This window comes from Gastrolobium bilobum, unplaced genomic scaffold (assembly GCF_033153095.1).
Source record: "Gastrolobium bilobum isolate Gb01-03AN ecotype WA unplaced genomic scaffold, APGP_CSIRO_Gbil_v1 utg871, whole genome shotgun sequence".
Classification (NCBI taxonomy): Eukaryota; Viridiplantae; Streptophyta; class Magnoliopsida; order Fabales; family Fabaceae; genus Gastrolobium; species Gastrolobium bilobum.
In genome coordinates this window covers 14762-36792 of record NW_026896267.1, presented here as the reverse complement: position 1 = coordinate 36792, position 22031 = coordinate 14762, and the positions used below count along the sequence as shown (strand labels likewise).

Genomic DNA, 22031 nt, shown 5'->3' with positions numbered 1-22031 from the left:
TGATCAAATAGTTATATTTATTTCCATCTTTGTATGATTATTATTTTCGATATTTAATATAAAAACATTAAATATGGGAAGTCAAAATCATACAAAAGTGAAAATAAATATAAAGTATTAAATATCAGGAATCATAACAATATAAAGATAAAAATAAAAATAATCATTGGATCAATATAATCGATCTAACGGTGAAATTAATTAATAGTAACCTTAATTGATTATTAGACTATCCTACCTCAATAAAAAAATAGAGAGAAAAATATTTGAACAAAAAATTACAAAATCATCATTATTAATTTGATTATAGACGGTAAAAATCCTCTCAGATTACAACATAATAATAATAATCACTAATCAGCGAATGAGATTTGGGTGTCTCAAGGTTTCCGCGTAAGGAGTAGACTTTCCACCAATCCAATCTAAAAGGCTTTTATTTCAAAGTGGCTTCCAACTTTCAACGCAAAACAAAACAAAAACAAAAGAAAAGAAAGAAAAAAAGAGGAAAAGCAAAAATCAGTGAATGAAATTGAGGCATCACGACACTCATAAACGTCTCATTCATCAATCAACAAAGCAAACTGCTTCTCTACTCTTCTTCTCCGTTAATCTCGCCCTCTTCTCTTACACTCTTTTCAGTTTCAGATTCATCGCAATTCCAGGTTTGCAGAATACCCTTTTGCTTTTTCAATCCAAATTTCTACTTGGTATGTTTGTACTAGTGTTGTTGCTTGATCAGTTTTGACTTTGATTGAGATTTTTTTATTTTTTTTTTGTGGGTTGTCTTATTTCTATTATTGGGTTTCTGTTTGGATGGTCAGAACATGTGGGGAAAGAAGAAAAAAAATAAACTTCTTATTTTTATTTTTTGGTGATAGGGCATTGTAGTTGTCCAAAAGTTTGTAATTTGACCATATTCTTGGTGCCGCAGATGAGTGATTTTGACATGCACTATGGATTATTGAATTATAGTGTGCTGGATTGGTGTTCATGATTTTAATTCCATTGTTTCTGTATGTATATATGCTTTTGAAGAAATCTGGAAGTTTTGAATAGTACTTTTAAAATTGTTCTGAACTTCATGGAGAGTAATTCATCTGGTTTCCATTAGTTTCAAGTAATGCTAATATGGAAAAGTAAAAGCTTTTGGAATCTTGTTGCAGAATGAGGATCTTAGGGAATGCTTCACTTTTTCTGATTTTCGCGACTGATTATTCCACTTTTGAAATGTTTAGGTTTAGTTTTCACTTTAGTACTGCAGTTGTTGCTCTGACAATTCCTCTACTTGAAATTGGATAAGTTATGATCAACATTTCTCCCTTTTTCTTCGTGATTCACATAAAAAATTAGCCCTTAAATTATTTTTGTTTTTGTTTATTATAGCTTCCAATTTAATGATTGTGGAATGCTTCTATATACTCTTATGTGTGACGAAGTTTTACTTCCGGTAAGTTATTAACTGTATGGATGAAGCTAAAATTTGTTGATTGGTTGCCATTTATTTTCCTGCTTGGACAGAAGTAGCAGTTAATGTGCCTTGGATTCTTCTGGAGAACAATGGAGCCTTGATTTTTATGTCTGGTAAAATGAGAACCTTGTTTGGCAAAACTTCTAGTGTTTAGTGTTTGGTGAAGAATATATAATACAGCAGCTCAAGAGGTGATTGAATAAAATGGAAACTACTAGGCGCTGGTTTAGTAAGTTCAAGTCAAATGATAAAATGAAATCTGCAAAACACAAGGAAACTACAGGCATGACAAAAGAAGGTTCAAAACCCCCAACAAATGAGGAAGCACCTTCGAATGTAACCAAACAGAAGGTTGAAGCTGCGAAGCAGTACATAGAAAATCATTATAAGAAGCAGATGCAGAGCCTGCAAGAGAGGAAGGAAAGGTATCTTTACTTCATTTTATATATTTTTGGTCGTGATAGCAGTCCAACTGAAGAGTTTTGTACCGTATGAAGTAGTTGTTTTAACACAGTTATTGTTATCTCTGAGCGGATCAAAATAAGATATTTCCTTATTGGCCTTGCTTTTTGTTTCCTAACAAGTATTCTTCAACCCTTGATTCTGGAATGTAGTATTGTATTTGTACGGCATTCTTGACTTTTTTGTCTCTGATGTGGTGTTATATATTGTGTGAAAATACCTTTTTCAAATGGAAATAGTTTTAAGTCTTTAATAAGGCCTATATTCTTTGTTCTTTGCAGACGTGATATGCTAGAAAAAAAGTTGGCTGATGCCGAAGTCTCTGAGGAAGAGCAGAGCAACTTGCTTAAATATTTGGAAAAAAAGGAGACGGAATACAGGCGCCTTCAGAGACATAAGATGGGGGCTGATGACTTTGAGCCCCTAACTATGATTGGGAAAGGTGCATTTGGAGAGGTACACTCTACCTTTATATGCATCCAAGTAAAACCATGTTTATAGTTTTTCCTATATTTTTGACCTTAATGATTTTTATATTAGCAGATCCTTGCAATAATGTTACTGTGTCCTCCAATAATTAAAAGGACTTGAGTGATATGCATGTGTGGAAATTGGAGAGCTGATTGAAACAAATAATTCTTATTATGGGTTTATAACTCTCTTTTAGATTCATATCATTCCTGTTCTTTTCTATTGTCATGGCTGTTCCTGATATTTAGAGGTGAACGGGAGTCTTATGTTTTTAATCTTATTGTGTAATGGGAACCATATTTACTTAATTAACACTGGTATGTATTCTACAAGTTACAATGCGTATGTTAGAAAAATGTAGATTGGGGATATAACTTAAGGCATGTCAGGGAGAAGTAGCCCTTCAAAATTGTTAATTGCGGTGGATCTTTAATTTCCAAAATTGGTAGTGGTAATGGAGTTCTACCGTGAAAAACCTCTAATTTAAAAATCTTGATAACCTTGGTATTTTGACCCTTTGCTGTTTTGAATTGTCTGCTATAACAATGAATTCTATGAATTATTCCAGTTGCAAAGTAAACTCCAGTCTGTGTTATGCATGTTAGCTGTTCCATCATAGACCGGCCCATGGAATTTTATGAGGAGGTCGGCTTGGAGACATAGTGTATATATTGCATAGCCTCTTTGGCTAGTAATGATTTTTTATTTCTCTTGCTGCATAAATAACTTGTATTTATGTTGCATTCTGTAACTTCAATATTTTTATGTTTCTCATGCGGATATTTTATCAGATGATTCATTACGATTTTGCATTTTCATCTTTTTACAGGTTAGAGTCTGTCGAGAAAAGGCAACTGGTCATGTATATGCTATGAAGAAGCTTAAGAAGTCAGAGATGCTTCGTAGAGGCCAGGTATTGAAATTGTCACATTGTTTGAGTAAATATATTTTTCTTATACTTATTGGATACTTTTTATTTTAGGTTGAACATGTCAAAGCTGAGAGGAACCTACTTGCAGAAGTTGACAGCAATTGCATTGTAAAACTTTATTGTTCCTTTCAAGATGAAGAGTATTTGTATCTCATAATGGAGTATCTACCTGGTGGAGATATGATGACATTGTTGATGCGGAAGGATATACTGACAGAAGATGAAGCCAGGTTCTATGTTGGGGAGACTGTCCTAGCCATAGAGTCAATTCATAAACATAATTATATTCATAGGTAAACTCAAGCTGTAAACAATAACACCAAATGATGGAAAATTTTAATATTCTTACTTTTATGACATGGACCAATTATACTTGTCTTACAGTGATCTTCTTGTGGGTCAATAAATATTTGATATTTTGATGTTGAAATGCATTCCAGAGACATCAAGCCTGACAACTTGCTGTTAGATAGAAATGGTCACATGAAATTGTCAGATTTTGGATTATGTAAACCGCTAGACTGCAGTAATCTTCAGGAAAAGGACTTCTCTGTTGGAAGTAACAGAAGTGGAGTCCTTCAAAGCGATGGACGTCCTGTGGCTCCTAAACGAACACAACAGGAGCAACTGCAACATTGGCAGAAGAATCGGCGAATGCTTGTAAGACCCCATATAAGATAGTATACATAAACAGGCATCAGGTTGACACTATAGTTTTAGGTTAAAATAAACAATTAGTCCTTAGAGTTTCATATAATTTGGACTTTGATCCTTATACTATTTCTGGAGTAGATTACTATTTGGTCCTGGAAAGATGATATTGGTGTTGCTTTGGTCTCCGAAAATTTTTGTTTATACAAATTGGTCGCCAAAGTTGTCAACTAGCTACAAGTTCATCTATTCAGGGACCAACTTGTATAGATAGAAACTTTCAGGGTCCAAAGCAACACAAGTAACACCTTTCAGTGACCAAATTGTATATTTACTCATTTTTTTGTATATCAATCACTACAGTTTCACTACAGTTTCTTAGCACAGGTAGGCTGGGCCTATTGCATTGTCCACTCTTCAAGCCCAATGGGCTCTCGTGTGAGGGGGCGTGTTGAGATATATAGTCCCACATTAGTTGTATGTGCAACTAATGTGGCCTTTATAAGGCCTTGGGCACTTCCACCCTTTGAGCTAGCTTTAGAGGTGGTGTATCCCAAGGTTCTTTACATGGTATCAGAGCCTCGCCGTCTCCCACTTTCTCTTGTGGAGTTTTTTAGCACAGGTAGGCTGGGCCTGTTGCATTGTCCACGCTTCAAGCCCAAAAGGGCTCTCGTGTGAGGGGGCATGTTGAGATATATAGTCCCACATTGGTTGTATGTGCAACTAATGTGGAGTTTATAAGGCCTTGGGCACTCCCACCCTTTGAGCTAGCTTTTGGGGTGGTGTATCCCAAGGTTATTAACATGGTATCAGAGCCTCGTGTCCCGGGTTCAAATCTCGTCGCCCCCCACTTTCTCTTGTGGAATTTCTTAGCACAGGTAGGCTGGGCCTGTTGCATCATCCACTCTTCAAGCCCAATGGGCTCTCATGTGAGGGGGCGTGTTGAGATATATAGTCTCACATTGGTTGTATGTGCAACTAATGTGGAGTTTATAAGGCCTTGGGCACTTCCACCCTTTGAGCTAGCTTTTGGGGTGGAGTATCCCAAGGTTCTTTACATGGTATCAGAGCCTCGCCGCCCTCCACTTTCTCTTGTGGAGTTTCTTAGCACAGGTAGGCTGGGCCTGTTGCATTGTCCACTCTTCAAGCCCAATGGGCTCTCGTGTGAGGGAGCGTGTTGAGATATATAGGCCCACATTGGTTGTATGTGCAACTAATGTGGCCTTTATAAGGCCTTGGGCACTCCCACCCTTTGAGCTAGCTTTTGGGGTGGTGTATCCCAAGGTTCTTTACACACTCATTTGAATTTCGGTTCTTGCAGGACCAATACCTTAATAATTTGAAACTATAAGAATGGGAAATAGGGACCAATACTTAATAACTAGAAATTATAAGGACTCCAAATTAGTTAAAACCATAGGGACTAATATCATAATGGTCGGGACCAAAATCCAAAAAATTGAAAATATAGGCACAAATATCCTAAAAATAAATTATAAAAACCGAAATCCAAATCTAGTGAGACGATAAGGACTAGTTGTTTAGTTTAACCTTTTTTTTTTAAAAAAAACTTTTGATCTTATTAATTGAACAATTTTTGTGTTTCTCACAAGCATACATATTTTACATTTTTAAAAGTTGGATATTATTATGTATAATGCTCTAATATCTACAAAATATCTTAGACAAGGAGATTTTGCATAATAGACTAGGATAATTTATGTTATTTTAAGGATAATTGTGTTATCTTATTTATAGGGATCTTATGTTCTTAGTAACCTTATCTTATTCTTAGGGACCTCATCTCATATGTAGTAAGTTATTTGTTTCCTTTTTTTATTGGGATTAGGAATCTAGCACTAAACATAATTCCTAGTAAAAATAGAGGTTAGTGTGTTGTCTTTTGTAACACATAATTAACACCATATATCAATCTACTATTTTGTTATTCGATGTACCTAGTCTCTTTGTCCCTCTTTTACCTTAAACCTTATAATTTCAACATGGTACCAAAGCAATGCCATCCTTTGTGACCTGTCCTGTCCTGTCACTATCTCACTATTGAGTTCCCTAAAATCTGGAACTCTGTTTTATCTTCATGTATTTTTTTTCCTTTTCACTGTGCACAAATTCTGACCACCTAAAACACTTGACTTTCATCTTTCCAACTCACTGCGTCTCTTGCTGTGTTCTCCTTCATGCACCCTCTATCTTTTTATTGCACCTGTCTGTGTGTCTTCTCTCTCTTCAGTGCGTCTTTAAACTCAATTCCTCCACCACCATTTGGCTCTGGCATGTCCAGATTGGCTAGCGCATAAAATCACACCACTATCAAAGCCTCCACATGCTACCTCAAGCTCACAACATCCAGCAGCTTCTGGTGTAGGGCATGTCCAGTGACATTTCCGGTTGCCGTCCCCTTTTGACTTGATCGCATTCTCTACTCAAATCTTCGTTATTTTGTCCAACCGTGCATTAGGTTGTTGCATATCTTTGTTCAAAGGCTTTCAAGTATATTGTGGTTTTAGTTTTTGGCCTTTGTACTCTAACTCATGGCTGCGTCTAGCCCCAAAACTGCCCCATGGCTAAAGCACCTGCTTTTCACCTTTGGCGGTTACACTTCGATGGTGACATTTCTTGTCGCTGATTATTCCGGTAGTTCATTGACGATCATACCAATGGTGACTTTTCTTCTACTAAGAATTATTTAGATGACTTTTTCTTTTACCAAAGAGTCATTCAGTGATGTATTGGCTATGATTCATACTGGTCCCCCATTGTGAATCATATTGATGGTGATTTTTTCTTATCTCATTGTTGATCATGTCAGTGATGAATTCTCCATGACTTTGGTACACAGTAGTGTTAGTATCGTTTTCAAAGTTTTTGGGTTGGCAAGGTTGTTCTACCCCATTTCAAGCTTCAAAATGTTGTTTAGAGATGTTTGGGCCTTGCTATGCATGATAGCTTGCCAAGAAATGTTTTTAGGCTGATGACTCCAACAATGCTCATCCCTTTGGTATCTCTAGCATCCTTGACTTGTTTTTCCCGCCATTGTTTATGGAGCACACTTTATTTTTTGTTATTGTCCTTTTTAAATTATTTATTTGTGTAAAGAACCAATTCAACCCAAAAGCTTAAGCTGCTGGGTGAGGCTACATTAATGGTTTTATATATCTCAACACGTCCCCTCACACGAGAGCCCTCTGGGCTTGAAAGGTGGACAATGCACAGGCCCACCTACCTGTGCGAACAAAGAAATTCCACTTGAAAGAAAGTGGGGGGCGGCGAGGATCGAACCCGGGACACGAGGCTCTGATACCATGTAAAGAACCAATTCAACCCAAAAGCTTAAGCTGTTGGGTGAGGCTACATTAATGGTTTTATATATCTCAACAATTTGTAACAAACTTATTTATTTATTTTTTTTTTTTGGGGGGGGGGACTATTGAAATATCTACAAAATATCTTAGAGGGAGAGAATGAGGCATAATATATTTGGATAATTTATGTTATTTTAGGGATAATTGTATTATCTCATTCTTAGGTATTTTATTTTATCTTTAGTAAGTTAGTTTTTTGAGGGTGAGCCTTGGAGCAACGATAAGGTTGCTTCTTGTGACCGGAAGGTCACGGGTTCGAGTCTGCGTAGCAGCCTCTTTGCAAAAATGTAAGAGTAAGGATGTGTACAATCGACCCTCACCTCTACCCTCGCAAGTCGGGGAGCCTTGTGCACTAGGGTTTTCCCTCTCCCCCCCCCCCCCCCCCCCCCCCCCCTTTTAGTAAGTTTTTCCCTTGTTTGAGTAGGATTTGGAGTCTACCACTTGACCTAAGTCCTAGTATAAGTAGGGTTTAGTACTTTGTCTTTTATATCACATCATTTACAGCATATGTCAATCTACTATTTTGTTATTCGGAGTCTCTATTCTCTCTACTTAACCCTATAATCTCAACATATAAATTTGGTGACCACTAATTTTTGCTTCGGTTTTGGCAAGTTTTTGTTCTGTGCAAAATTGTATAATGATTCTATATAGATTGATGGCATTTTAAGCTTTTCTTTCTTTGTAATACTGCAGGCCTATTCTACAGTTGGAACACCGGATTATATTGCTCCAGAAGTTCTACTGAAGAAAGGATATGGCATGGAATGTGATTGGTATTATTGAATATGTGTTTCTACTTTGCCGTTTCAAAAATCTGTCCAAGCCCTGCTTGGTTTTATGAACATCTTATTCTTTCAATATATTCTGATATTGTGTCAATGCTTCCAGGTGGTCTCTAGGAGCTATAATGTATGAAATGCTTGTGGGTTATCCGCCCTTTTATTCAGATGAACCAATGTCGACTTGTAGAAAGGTAATTTCTGGACCACGTGCTGATGGATTGCATTGCATCATGCATTTGTGTGGGTTGAAATTTAGCACGTATAGGGCTTCAAATCCATTAAATTCTGCAAGGTTCCTGTTCTTAGTAAAAGCCCATCTTTCTGTATTAGAATTTAGAAGTACATGCTAATTAGAAATTATGGTATTTCTAGACAACCTTACCATTGATATTTTCCTGAATCTATTAAGACTATATCACCCTTACTCGTGTATGGATGTCCTAGATATCTGATAAACATATCATGTTTCTAGTTGAGACTCATGGTTGTATGTCCAACCTGCAAGCATGTTTGTTGCTGTTTCTTTTGGTGGTTGGCATCCAATATTATACATATTAATAGATTATAGGTGTGTACCACTATTATAGGCTCGTCCTCTTTTACTCACCCTTCTAGTTTGGTTTAGTTTATTTTTTATTTTATTTTATTATTTTTTTCCTTGTGTTTTTTGATTCCGACTTCTTATTGGTCACCTTTCAGTAAAGAGGCTATCCGCTATCCCACTAGAGCGGTTTTGGAGTTGGCCGCTTGGCTCAGCTATCCAAGATTGATAACAATTAAATGTAAAAGAATATGTTGTGTATTGATCTGTGTAAGAGAGTTACAATATATAGAGACCCTAATGGGCTTAAGTGAAAGGCCCAAACCTAATCCTAATACAATCAGAATATTTACGGATAAGACGGAATCCAATCATATCTAATAATATCTAATCATATCATATCTAATATTCTAACACTCCCCCTCAAGCTGGTGCGTATATATTATTAGCACCAAGCTTGTTACAAATGTATTCAACCCGAGGACCTCTAAGAGCTTTAGTGAAAACATCTGCTAGTTGATTAGCCGAGTTGACAAAAGCTGTCTTGATTTCTCCTGACTGAATCTTTTCCCGAATGAAGTGACAATCAATCTCTATATGTTTGGTCCTCTCATGAAAAACAGGATTAGAGGATATATGTAGCGCAGCTTGATTATCACATATGAGTGTCATGGGTTGTTTCTGTTCACAAAGATGAAGCTCCTGAATCAACTGCTTTAACCAGATCAACTCACAGGTAGTATTTGCCATTGCACGATACTCAGCTTCTGCACTAGATCGGGAAACAACAGGTCGTTTCTTGCTTTTCCATGAGATTAAGTTTCCTCCGAAGAAGACACAATAACCAGAAGTAGAGCGTCTGTTCGAGGGTGATCCTGCCCAATCGGCATTTGAGTAACCACAAATTTCTGTATTTCCCTGATCCGAATACAACAAACCTTTTCCTGGTGCTCCTTTGATGTATCGGAGGATCCTCACAGCAGCATCCCAATGTGAATCACAAGGGGAATCAAGGAACTGACTAGCCGTACTGACAGCGAAAGAAATATCTGGCCTAGTCACAGTAAGATAATTGAGCTTCCCAATCAGCCTTCGATAACGTCCAGGATCAGATAACGGCTCCCCCTGTCTGGGCAATAACTTAACATTAGGATCCATGGGTGTATCAACTGGTTTACACCTCAACATACCAGTCTCTTCTAGGATATCCAAGGCATACTTCCTTTGACAGATAGAAATGCCCTGTCTAGATTGCGCCACCTCAATTCCCAAGAAGTAACGCAGCTTCCCAAGGTCCTTTGTTTGAAATGCACTAAATAAATGTTGTTTTAACTGACGGATTCCGTCTTGATTACTTCCGGTGATGATGATGTCATCAACATAGACTAACAAATAGATGCACTTGTTAGGAGATGTAATCCTATAGAATACAGAATGGTCAACTTTACTGCGAATTAGGCCAAACGCCTGTACAACAGCACTGAATCGACTGAACCATGCTCGAGGAGACTGCTTGAGACCATATAAGGATTTTCGAAGACGACATACCTTCCCAGACTCCCCCTGAGCAACAAAACCAGGTGGTTGCTCCATGTAAACTTCTTGTAAATCACCATGAAGAAAGGCATTTTTGATGTCAAGTTGAAGGAGTGGCCAGTGACGAACAGCAGCAAGGGCAAGAAATAGGCGGACGGACGCCATCTTAGCGACTGGAGAGAATGTATCGCTATAATCAAGACCAAAGATTTGAGTAAAACCCTTGGCAACTAGGCGTGCCTTGAGACGATCAACATGGCCATAAGGTCCAACTTTCACAGTAAACACCCAGCGACAACCAACTATAGACTTCTCTGGAGGAGGAGAAACAAGGTCCCAAGTGCCATTGGTATGAAGTGCGGTCATCTCATCAAGCATCGCTTGGCGCCATCCTGGATGGCAAAGTGCTTCACCTGTGGTCTTAGGAATAGAAACAGAAGAAAGACTAGAAACAAAGGTGAAATGAGGAGGAGAAAGGCGATCATAGCTCAAGAAGGTATAAAGAGGATAAGGGTTACGAGTAGTACGTGTACCTTTTCTTTGAGCAATGGGAAGAGCCTCTGGTGAAGGATCCGGAGGGGAGGAATCAACTGCAGGGGGCAATGAGTCAGCAGGGGTCGAGTCGACTGGAGGTACTGTGTTACGACGCTGATAAGTGAGAAGTGGACGGTTCTCAGGTACTGGAGCAATAGGTGATTGCTTATCTGGAGTAGAAGCACCTGCATCTGGCAAAGACAAGTCAAGAAAAGGAACAGGAAGAACATGATCAACCTGTGACAATGGAGATGGGATAGAATTAAAGGGTTGTTGATCAAGAAAGGTGACATCAGCGGAAACTAAGTAACGCTTGAGATCAGGAGAGTAACAACGATAACCCTTTTGAAGACGAGAATAACCAAGAAAAATGCATTTAAAGGCTTTGGATGTTAACTTATCCTTACCAGGAGTGAGATCATGAACAAAACAGGTACAACAAAAAACATGTGGGCATAGAGGAAAGAGAGGAACATCTGGAAACAATAAGTTATGAGGAATATCATTATTAAGCACAGATGAAGGCATGCGGTTGATGAGAAAGCAAAAAGCAAGGACTGCATCAGCCCAGAAGTGAAGAGGAACATGCATGTGAATAAGAAGAGTCCTGACAATCTCAATGAGATGTCTATTCTTACGTTCAGCTACTCCATTTTGTTGTGGAGTGTGAGGACAAGTGGTTTGGTGTAAAGTACCCTGTGTGGCTAAGAAATGAGAAAAGTCAACAGAAACATATTCCTTAGCATTATCACTACGTAAAATATGAATAGAAGCACCAAATTGAGTATGAATTTCAGCAGAAAACTTTTGATAAATAGAAAACAACTCAGAACGGTTTTTCATTAAATAAATCCAAGTACAACGGGAGAAATCATCAATAAAGGTAACAAAATACCGAAAACCTAAAACAGACACACTTCGACTAGGACCCTAAACATCTGAATGAATAATTGAAAAAGGAGCATCAGCTCGCTTATTGACTCGATTAGCAAAGGAGGAGCGTATGTGCTTTCCTTGCTGACATGACTGACAATCTAAAGTTTGAAGACCGGATAAAAGAGGAACCATCTTCTGCAATTTCGTAAGACTAGGATGCCCGAGACGACTGTGGATGAGTTGTGGAGATTCTGTGAGAGAACAAGCAACTGAAGGACTCGACACATCAAGGTAGAACAGACCCCGTGACTCATGGCCCACTCCAATCATTTTCCCCGTACCCGGGTCCTGCACAGAAACAGAATGGTTTGAGAATGTGACAATACAATTATGAGAATTGATCAATTTACTAACAGATATTAAATTATAAAGGATGTGAGGAATGTAATAGACAGATGTCAAGGTCAATGAGGAGGTTGGACAGATTTGTCCAATCCCATGAACGGGGGGCCTTAGTTCCATCAGCAAGAGTAAAAGAGGGTAAATTTTCAGAATATGTAAGGGAAGAAAAGAGTTCCTTATTACCACAGAGGTGATCAGTAGCACTTGAGTCAAATATCCAAGGACCAAGTGATGCAGAATGAGAAACACAAGCAACAGGATTACCAGTTTCTGAAGCAGAGGCCTGAGATTGAGGAGAGGACTTCCTGAGAAGGGCCTGAAATGCTACATGTTCTTCAGAGGAGAGAGAGACTGTACCATTTGAAGCAGTATCCGATTGAGCTATATTAGCAGCAAAAGAAGGTCGCATTTGAGGATACTTTGTGTAGCAGCGTTCCTCATAATGACCAAGTTGCTGACAGTAATGACAACGAGGTCGCTGACCACGTCCGACTGGACCTCCTGGGCCACAGCCTTCTGGGCCTCTACCATGACCACGTCCACCTCCAATATTCCCGCGAAAATCAGTACGGGAAACTAGAGCAGTAGAATCAACAGCAGAAGACGATGCAGGAGCAGATTTCTTATTCAAATTCAGAAGACGCTGATACGTCATGGATAGATCAGGCTCCCCACTAGTCAAGATAGTATCACGGACATTATCATATTCTTCGGGAAGGCCAGAAAGTGTGGCAATCATAAAGAGACGTTCCACCTGTTTCCGATATGCAGTAGCATCAGTAGGGTAAGGCAACATATCCAAATATGCCTGCATCAAAGAGCGACTCTTGCCAATATATGTCTCCATCTGAATGTCGGATGATTTGCTCAATTCCATAAACTGAGAGATGATGAAATAGAGCTGCTGAACATCATTAGTGTAGAGGTTTTTTGCTTCCTCCCATACTTCAGTGCAAGTTTGAAATGAATAAAAGATATCCAAGACGATCGGATCAATGGATTGCCAGAGGATACTCAGAAACTGGTTGTCAATCTTTTCCCAATCAAACTTGTCCTCCTTAGGGACATCAGTAGACTTAGTCGTGAGATGGTTCCCATATCCTTGTCCAAAGAACCAAACTCGAACAGAGGTGGCCCACATTCTTGTAATTAACAGATCCCTTCAATTTTGAAGAGGTAATGGACCCAATATTGGTAGAGATGATATTGGGAGAATTTCTCACAGGAGGAGATGGAGAATTGACCTCCGAATGAATTGGAGAGTTTGCTGCCATAGTATTAAATCACAAAGATATAAACCGAATAAAGAGAAACGAACCTGATCACCAATCAAGAAGAGGTGCGCACAAAAAGTCAGACCCACAAAGAACCAACCACAGATCCAGAAAGAGGAGGAGAAGACGAGCTTCTCTGTCCAAGACCGGCCGGAAAAAGCCGCCGGAATAGTGCTCACGCGCCGGCAGAAGGTGGCGCGTGAAGCCCACGCGCAGAGAAGACAGGAGGCGCGTGAGAGCGCGTGACAACTTCGATGGTGGCCGGACTTCCACAGAGCAGGTCGCCGGGAGGAGAGGATGTTGTTCGCGTTCGTTCCAGACTGAAATCTCGCCGGAAAAGTACTCCGGCAGCCTGAACAGTGGCTGACGGTGGCTGATGGTGGCTCCGGTGACTGTTTGGGGATGTGGACACGTGCAGAAGATGCCTGGAGAGGACTTACAGTCCTTGATGGCTTGCCGGAAGGACGCACGACAAAGAAAAGATGACTCCTAAGCAGTGTGCTTAGGTTTTAAAGCGAAGAACAAGATTTCTAAGCGGAAGCGAGGGTTCCCAGAACGAAATAGCTCTGATACCAAATTAAATGTAAAAGAATATGTTGTGTATTGATCTGTGTCAGAGAGTTACAATATATAGAGACCCTAATGGGCTTAAGTGAAAGGCCCAAACCTAATCCTAATACAATCAGAATATTTACGGATAAGACGGAATCCAATCATATCTAATAATATCTAATCATATCATATCTAATATTCTAACAATAACTATGGTTTGAACCATATAGCCGTATAAGTGTAGCTATTATTTGAAAAATTATCTGGTAGATGTCTTGCAAAAAATGTGTAGACGCATAAAAAACATGAGCATTGCTGAGAATGTAGCTCTGGATTCAACGGGAACTATTAAATTTGTTAGAAGGCTGCAATATGAGTATTGGTTTACTAGGAACATATTTCAGAAAAAAATGAGGTAGTTTCCCAATTCCCCAATGCAGAAAATTGCATCTTTCATTTCTTATGATATGATCTACTTTTCCCCCCTTCTTCTTAGAGTTACTTGTTGCTCGCAAATTGTTTTTGATTCTAGGATCTGTTGGCATTTTATAGTAACAAATGATATTTCATCGTTATAAACAATTTTGTAGCGCGTCCATGTTGATTGCCCACATGTCTTTTTATTTTATTTATCATTTTTGTTCTTTGTCAGTAATTGTCCTATTTTATCTCACCTTCAATATGCAGATTGTAAATTGGAGAACTCATTTAAAATTTCCAGAAGAAGCTAAACTATCAGGAGAGGCAAAGGATCTTATTTGTAGACTCCTATGTAATGTGGAACAGAGGCTTGGAACCAAAGGAGCCCATGAAATAAAGGTGTTGTGGTGTGTTCCTTTCTAAATTCTATAATTTACTTTGGGAAACAGTTCCATAGTAGCCAATAAGTGTTTGGTCATTTTATTTCCAGGCTCACCCTTGGTTCAAAGGTATTGAATGGGACAAATTGTACCAAATGAAAGCTGCTTTTATACCTGAGGTTAATGATGAATTAGATACGCAAAATTTTGAGAAGTTTGAAGAGGTATGTTATATATTTTTATGATCATGGATATATAAGAGTTGATTATTTTTTGTTTAAAACCAGTATCATGCCCTCTTGATTTACTAATGATGTGTAGGTGGACAAGCAAACTGAACCGTCCTCAAAGGCAGGGCCGTGGAGAAAGGTTGGTTCTTGTTATTCAATTTTTTTTTATATAGTTATTTTACAAGAGTTGCTGTAATTGTACCATTGTTAATATCACAGGCATTGACTTTTATGATGTGGGCTCTTCCAGTATCCTATTTCTTATTCTTTGAAGCTTAAATGATACATAATCAGATTATTGGGTTACTTATCAAAAGTAAAGCTGCTGTCATATGTTCCCCTCTCTCTTTCTATATATATATATATATATATATATATATATATATATATATATATATTCTGTTCTATACTTGTATCTACCAATCTAGTAATCTATCTATTACATATTTCCGTTAGTTTCACTTGTGGTGGGCAAATTGCGGTGCACAAAGCTCCCCGAATTGTGAGGAGAAAGGTGAGAGTCGATTGTTCATAGCCTTATCCTTGCATTTTTGCAAAAATGCTGTTTCCCAGAGTCGAACTTGTGACCTTCCGGTCACAAGGAGCAACCTTACTGCTGCTGCTGCTGCTCTTGCTCCAAGGCTTGCCCTCTAACCTGCCATGTAATTGAATAAGTGATGTCCTTTGAATTAGTTGATTAATTTTCCATAGGTTAATTAGTTGTCTTAGGACTAATGTTATTATGCTTGTAGCATACTGCCAATAAAAGCATTTAGTTTGCAAATGAAATTTAATTTGGATGACACTGGAATTTGATAAAAGTTTTGTTAACAGTAACTGTGAATACAATTCCCTCTTGATTTCAAAATCATGGATCATCAGTGTTTACAAGAAATATTTATTGTAATGGTTTGTTGAAGTCTGGGTTTCTTACTATGGTGTGTCATTTGCTGCAGATGCTGCCATCTAAAGATATTAACTTTGTTGGCTACACATATAAGAATTTTGAAATTGTGAATGATCATGAAATACCTGGATTTGGTATGTGCATCATATCTTCTTCCTCTCTCTCTCTCTCTCTATATATATATATATATATAGGATTCATTAGATTTTCAATTATTGGATATAAGGATTTGTCTTGTCACCCCTTATAACTATATACTCCAGGAAGTATATAGTTATAATATTAAAGTTGCTTTTTTTCTCTCTCTTCATGTTAGCTGACAAATTTCTGAAAAGTCGATGAAGAAAGAGAAAAAAAAAACTTTAATATTATAATTATGTACTCCCAGGAATACATAGTTATAAGGGGGTGAGAGGGCAAACCTTATATCTAGTCACAAGACAAACAATAAACCCATATATATATATATATATATATATATATATAGGGAGGGGTTATATTGACAAACTTTTTTTTAAACAAACTTACTAACTACACTAAGTCTGACTAGTCAGACTTAGTGTAGTTTGTAAGAAAAAAAGTTTGTCAATATAACTTTCCTCTTGTATTTATGTATGAACATGGTTATATTTACAAACTCTTACAAACTACACTATGTACTATGAGTAGTACATGTTTCTTGAGCATGTACTGCTCATGGTACATAATGTAGTTGGTAAATATAACCTACCCTTATATATATGTATATATGCGGTAATTGTTTTATTTAACCATTTCATCTCATTTCCATCATTTCCTTTCCAGAATAAAAAAGTTCCTCTTTAATGTATTGTTTTATTGTGTAAAAGATTTTTTTTCCATCATTTCTATTTGTAATTGATTCATTATCGCACTGATCTTCACAATTAATATGGGTATATGTACTTTATCAGCTGAATTGAAGAAGAAGAGCACAAAACCTAAAAGGCCGTCTATAAAGGCCCTATTTGGTAAGAATATCCTTATTGTTTGAAACTCCTATTCTTTTTGGGATATTCCTTTTTCTATCCTGTGATGGTATCGACGATATGTTTCAGATCTATTGGTTCACTTCACTTAAGGATAGTGCTAATGATTCCATTCTAGAACTGCAGATACTTGTTCCTTCTTCTATCTCTGATATTTTAGAATATTGTTGAGATATATAAAATCATTAATTAGCCTCACCCAACAGTTTAAGCTTTTGGGTTGAATTGGTTCTTTACATGGTATCAGAGTCTCGGTGTATCGGGTTCGATCCTCACCGCCCTCCACTTTCTTTCCAGTAGAATTTCTTTTTTCGCACAGGTAGGTGGGCCTGTGCAATGTCCACCCTTCAAGCCCAGTGGGCTCTCGTGTGAGGGGGCGTGTTGAGATATATAAAATCATTAATGTAACCTCACCCAATAGCTTAAGCTTTTGGGTTGAATTGGTTCTTTACAAATATAAAATATTTCATAAAGGGCAAAGGGCTGATATTAGGTTACTGATTAAAGAAGCCATTCATGTTATAAGCTGTGGCTATGAAGAGAAAACCGAATGGGGCAAAAGAGGTAATCCAGTTATTGTTGTACATAAAAATTCTTAAAAAGGGGGGAAATTTAAGATATGTTAATGGTGGGACTCCTATACACATCAAGAATGCATTTTGTTTTGATTACACATTTATTTCCTAAGAGGACGAACCTTGGAGCAGCGATAATGTTACTCCTTGTGACCAGAAAGTCACGGGTTCGAGTGTAGGAAAAAGACTCTTTATAGAAATACAAGGGTAAGGCTGCCTACATTTTTCTAGAAATTAGGTTCTTTTCCCTTTTATTTAAAAATCCCTATTTGGTCAATCAGCCCCTATTCCAGCTAGGAAGCATAGATGCTTTAAAATAATTGTACCTGTGTCGAACACTTACCCGTGTTGTGAACACTTAACAAAAAACGAAAACTTCAGATACTCCTAGTTGCATTTTGTAATTTTTTTACTTTTACTTTTTTGAATTTTTATACGAATTCAAATTGAAATATTGTAGTAATTAGATAGATGATAGTATTTTATTAACTAAGACTAACTTTTGAAACTTAAATTCTTTCTTTTTGTTAAAAATTTGTGCTTTTATGCTAATCTATACTAATTTTATATATTGTACCATAGTCTAGTCATGTCCCATAATTTTTAAAATTTGCTGTATTGCCATGTTCATGTCACATTGTATCCTTTTATTGTGTCATATATCCGTGCTTCCTAGATATGCAGTCTTACCAAAAGAAAAAAGAAAAAAGAAGTTCCTCTGTAGTATATTTTCATAATATCCAGTATATTTCTGAAACTTCTGGTAAGAACATATTTTATCTGGTAATCATTTAGAAATTATGTTAATGATAATCTATTAACATCAACATCAGTTTTGGGATAAAACTGATGTTGAGCTCTAATTTATTTTCATGATTATCCGCATACTTTTCTGCACAGCGTGTCCTTTCGGCTGTCTCGCAAGAAAAAGTAGATTCTCTTAAAGTATCACTTATGGGATCCTGGATCAAAGGTATAGAAAACTATACAGATCTAGTGAAGTTAGGAATCCAAGTTGTTTGTTATACTAAAATCCTAGTTAGGATTGATACACACGAATCTTGCAAGAGGGAGTGTTAGATATAAAACTATTCATGTGTCTTCATTCAATAACTTAAGCTTTTGGGATAATTAATTCATGACAGTTAAGGAAAATATGCTTCATTGCATGCATACTTAATTCTCAGAAAATCAGTTTTCATGAGGCATGTGGTTATTGAAATCAATGGAGAAAAGCACAAATATCTTGTTCCCACTGTATGCTCCACTGCAAACCAGACAGTGGCTAATCCCTGCATCCCTTTAGCATACTGTCTAATTCTCAGTTTTAAGAAATGTTGTTTCCATGGCTTGGATTTTTCCAATGAAATTATCCCTTATTAGCATTTGGTGACTCACTAAGCATGGATGTCAAGTGTGTATGGGCTATATGTGGCTGTGTACTGATTAGATAAACTTCGGTATTATCTAAAGATCATGGTTTTATGGCTATGATGACATTGCACAATAGCATAATTGCTCATAACTCTTTCTTTTATTTATATTATAATGTTGCATGTGAACGTAGCACTAATAGCCTTTGAAATGTGTTTACAGATACAAATGCTAATCCAATCCAATAATAATTTAGTTCTAACTAATCATGCACAAGTATCCTGCTTTTGGAAACTTCCATATCCCCAATATCATTATCCCTTTGACATCAGAATTTCATTAATCGTGAGAATCTCCTATTGTAAGTCACCATTATTCTTTTTTGGCACATAACATTGAAGCATAGGCTACCGAACAAGCTCAAGAAGATCTTATGGCTTAGGTTGATATATGTTGTGGTTTAGGTTGTTTTATTCTTCAATGAATTAGTTTTATTGTATGATACAGATGATGAATCTGCAATGACTGCCAATCAACCTGTCAGAGGGAGCTTCTTAAACCTCTTACCTACTCAAATGGAAGTTCCTGAGAAAAGTGGATCACAATGATCTAATTTAATAATATTTTACAGGACCATGGAGATATATATATGACCAAATGTTGATGACTACTTATTGTTTTACACTTCCAAACATTCTTTTGTTAGTTTGGCATTGATAGTTTTGGAAGCCAGGGCCATGAAATTTCTGGTTTTTTGGCTGACTGGGATATTTGTCTGTGTAGAAAAATCGTTTAAGGTGTATATTCTTTGATTTTCCTTTTATCAAGCTACAATGTGTTAAATATTATAGTTATTTCTTGTAATTAAGTTACTGCCGAGTTGCTGATAAGGATGTGCAATTCACACATTTGGTGTACTATATATATAGAGATTGATTGGTTTGTAGGCTAACTTTCTCTCCTATCTGACTTCAAGGTCCAAAAAATTAAATCTCAAACCTTCTTTTAAATTTTAGTGTCACCTTTTTTTTTTGGTATTGAATTACATTATTCATAAAAGTTAAAAAAAGAAAAGAAAAGAAAAATTGTGCAATGGCTTCCAAAGGCCTCTGAGCCTCTTATTTTGACAAAATATCTTGATTGTTATGAATTTCAATACAATTCTAGCATATATAACTAATTATGTGTCAACATTGGCTGCTGAATACATATACTGCTAATAAACAAGATTATTCTTTATTTGGTTACGTTTCACTTCCTCATTTTTATTATTAGCTTTTGAAATAACCCATTCCCTAAGTGGATATATTGACAGTCTTTCTTGGGAGCATTTTTTCAAGATCCTACTCTTCCAACTGTTTAGAAAATTCTGCAAAAAACTAAGATTCTTCATTTCTCACTAGAAAAAGTACACATTAATAACTGTTCGGCATATATATAGCATTAGAAAAATATTTTTACAGTTAATGCAAGATAAGTTATTTGTATTTATTTTCAAAACGATGTCTTTTTAGAATTGAAATTTTAAAAAATTTAATTATAAAGATTATAATAACCCTGAAATAAATTAAAATTACAAAAATACCATGATTTTCATCCCATAACATCGTATTGGACTTACTGCAAATAACTTATCTATATTAACTCCAGAAAAAGCAAACCCATATAGCATTCAGGTTCTAGATAATATAAGAAATTGAGTAACTTGTTAGCTGTGTCCAAGTGTCACTTGTATGGCCGTGTATAAATGTAAATATTATAATGTGGATTTTGGGGTGAGATTTTGGTGCAAATGGTCGCTTTTGATAACCTCAACAAAGCTACTGATCAAAATGATAAATCCATTTGTAAAACCTATTAAAAGGAACTAAACAACACATCATGATTAACTAAGGTCATGTTTTTCAAAACTAAGGTCATGTTTTTCAAATTAAATTCACCAAACCCATCAATCGACTTCATGACTCAGACAAACCTGAAACATTTACTTGGGTTGGGTTATTGGCAATGATTTAGAAAATCATAATTTTAAATATCAAAAAGTGCGAATAGATAGAGATTCGTGAAAGTACTGCCCATATTACATGAGACATTCTCAGATATACCATGTGTAATATAATCCTTAAATAAATGGATTGCCTTACACTGAGCATACCTAAAATATTCTAATTTTACTTTGGATTAATTCATCTCAACCTTATAAACAACTCTAAGAATAGCTAAAACATGATTTAGCTGTTGGGGTTGGCCCAATGTCCTCACAAAACCAAACTAAGAACCTCATAGATTGTGCAACCCTAAAAATGAATCACGAGCACTTAAAGGCTTCCCACCACATTACACTACAGGCAGTGTGCAATTTTGGAGTTCTAAATGGTCAGCAAAAAACACATCCTATTCACCACAAAAATGGCAACGTTTCAGAATGGAATAAAGTAAAACAAAGTTCAAAAGTATATAATAAGATGCTAATTGCTAAACACCATGAAAAGATAAAAGAATAGAACACACTTCATAGCTACCTCCCAAAGCCTTAAAAGCCTGACATGCTCCAAACAGTTTTGAAATTACACCAAAGCTTCATAATTTCCACCTGCACTGTTGCACAGGAAGTCTCCTGTTTTTCTCTAATCCATATTAGGAGCCACATACTATTAACTGAGAGCAATTTCATCCCCTCAGTGTACTACATAGTGACAAAAAGGACAGGTCTCAATTATGCACAGAAAAGGTAGAAAACTTGCAAAGCATATTAGACTTTGCAGTTTCTCTTTCCTTTTCTTCAACAGAAAAATATGGAGAATATATATTTGTTACAAGATTGAGACTCTTCATGAATGAATCTGTTAGAAATATTTTGTAATTAGGGTTTCCTTATTTTGTATTAGGTCAGATTATATTAGGTTTGAGCTTAGCCCATTAGTCTGTTTATATATTGTACAGCCTTCATCAGTCAATACACACAGAAATATTTCAAATGTTCCTCTTGTTATTTAACTTGGTATCAAGAGCCTAAGGAACTTTAAAAAAAGTTTCCGATGAACCCACTGTTCATCGTCGGTTAATTTTTTTTTTTTTTTTCCGGAGCTGTCTCCTTGTCACTTTTCGGACGCTTCTCTCTCCGCATACAGCTTCTGTCTCGTCCAGAACCACTGTCCGGTCACCTTTTCCGGCGATCCACATACCGTCGTGATCGTCTCCGCCGCGCGGTTCCAACGCCACAGGTCTCGTCCAATTTCTAGGTCACACGCGCCCTCACGCGCGCGTGACAG

The 22031-nt window shown here is 36.9% G+C and overlaps 1 protein-coding gene across 1 annotated transcript; it reads left to right on the top strand.

Moving 5' to 3' along the window:
- The first annotated feature begins 525 nt into the window (after window positions 1-525).
- Window positions 526-19633, top strand: LOC133298518 (uncharacterized). Its single transcript, XM_061497820.1, has 14 exons — window positions 526-662; window positions 1522-1893; window positions 2212-2386; window positions 3231-3314; window positions 3384-3625; window positions 3773-3992; window positions 8063-8142; window positions 8258-8342; window positions 14554-14685; window positions 14777-14890; window positions 14988-15035; window positions 15853-15937; window positions 16736-16792; window positions 19267-19633. The coding sequence occupies exons 2-14, from the start codon at window positions 1673-1675 to the stop codon at window positions 19365-19367; spliced, it is 1644 nt and encodes a 547-aa protein (XP_061353804.1). The 5' UTR covers window positions 526-662; window positions 1522-1672; the 3' UTR covers window positions 19368-19633.
- The last annotated feature ends 2398 nt before the right edge of the window (window positions 19634-22031 follow it).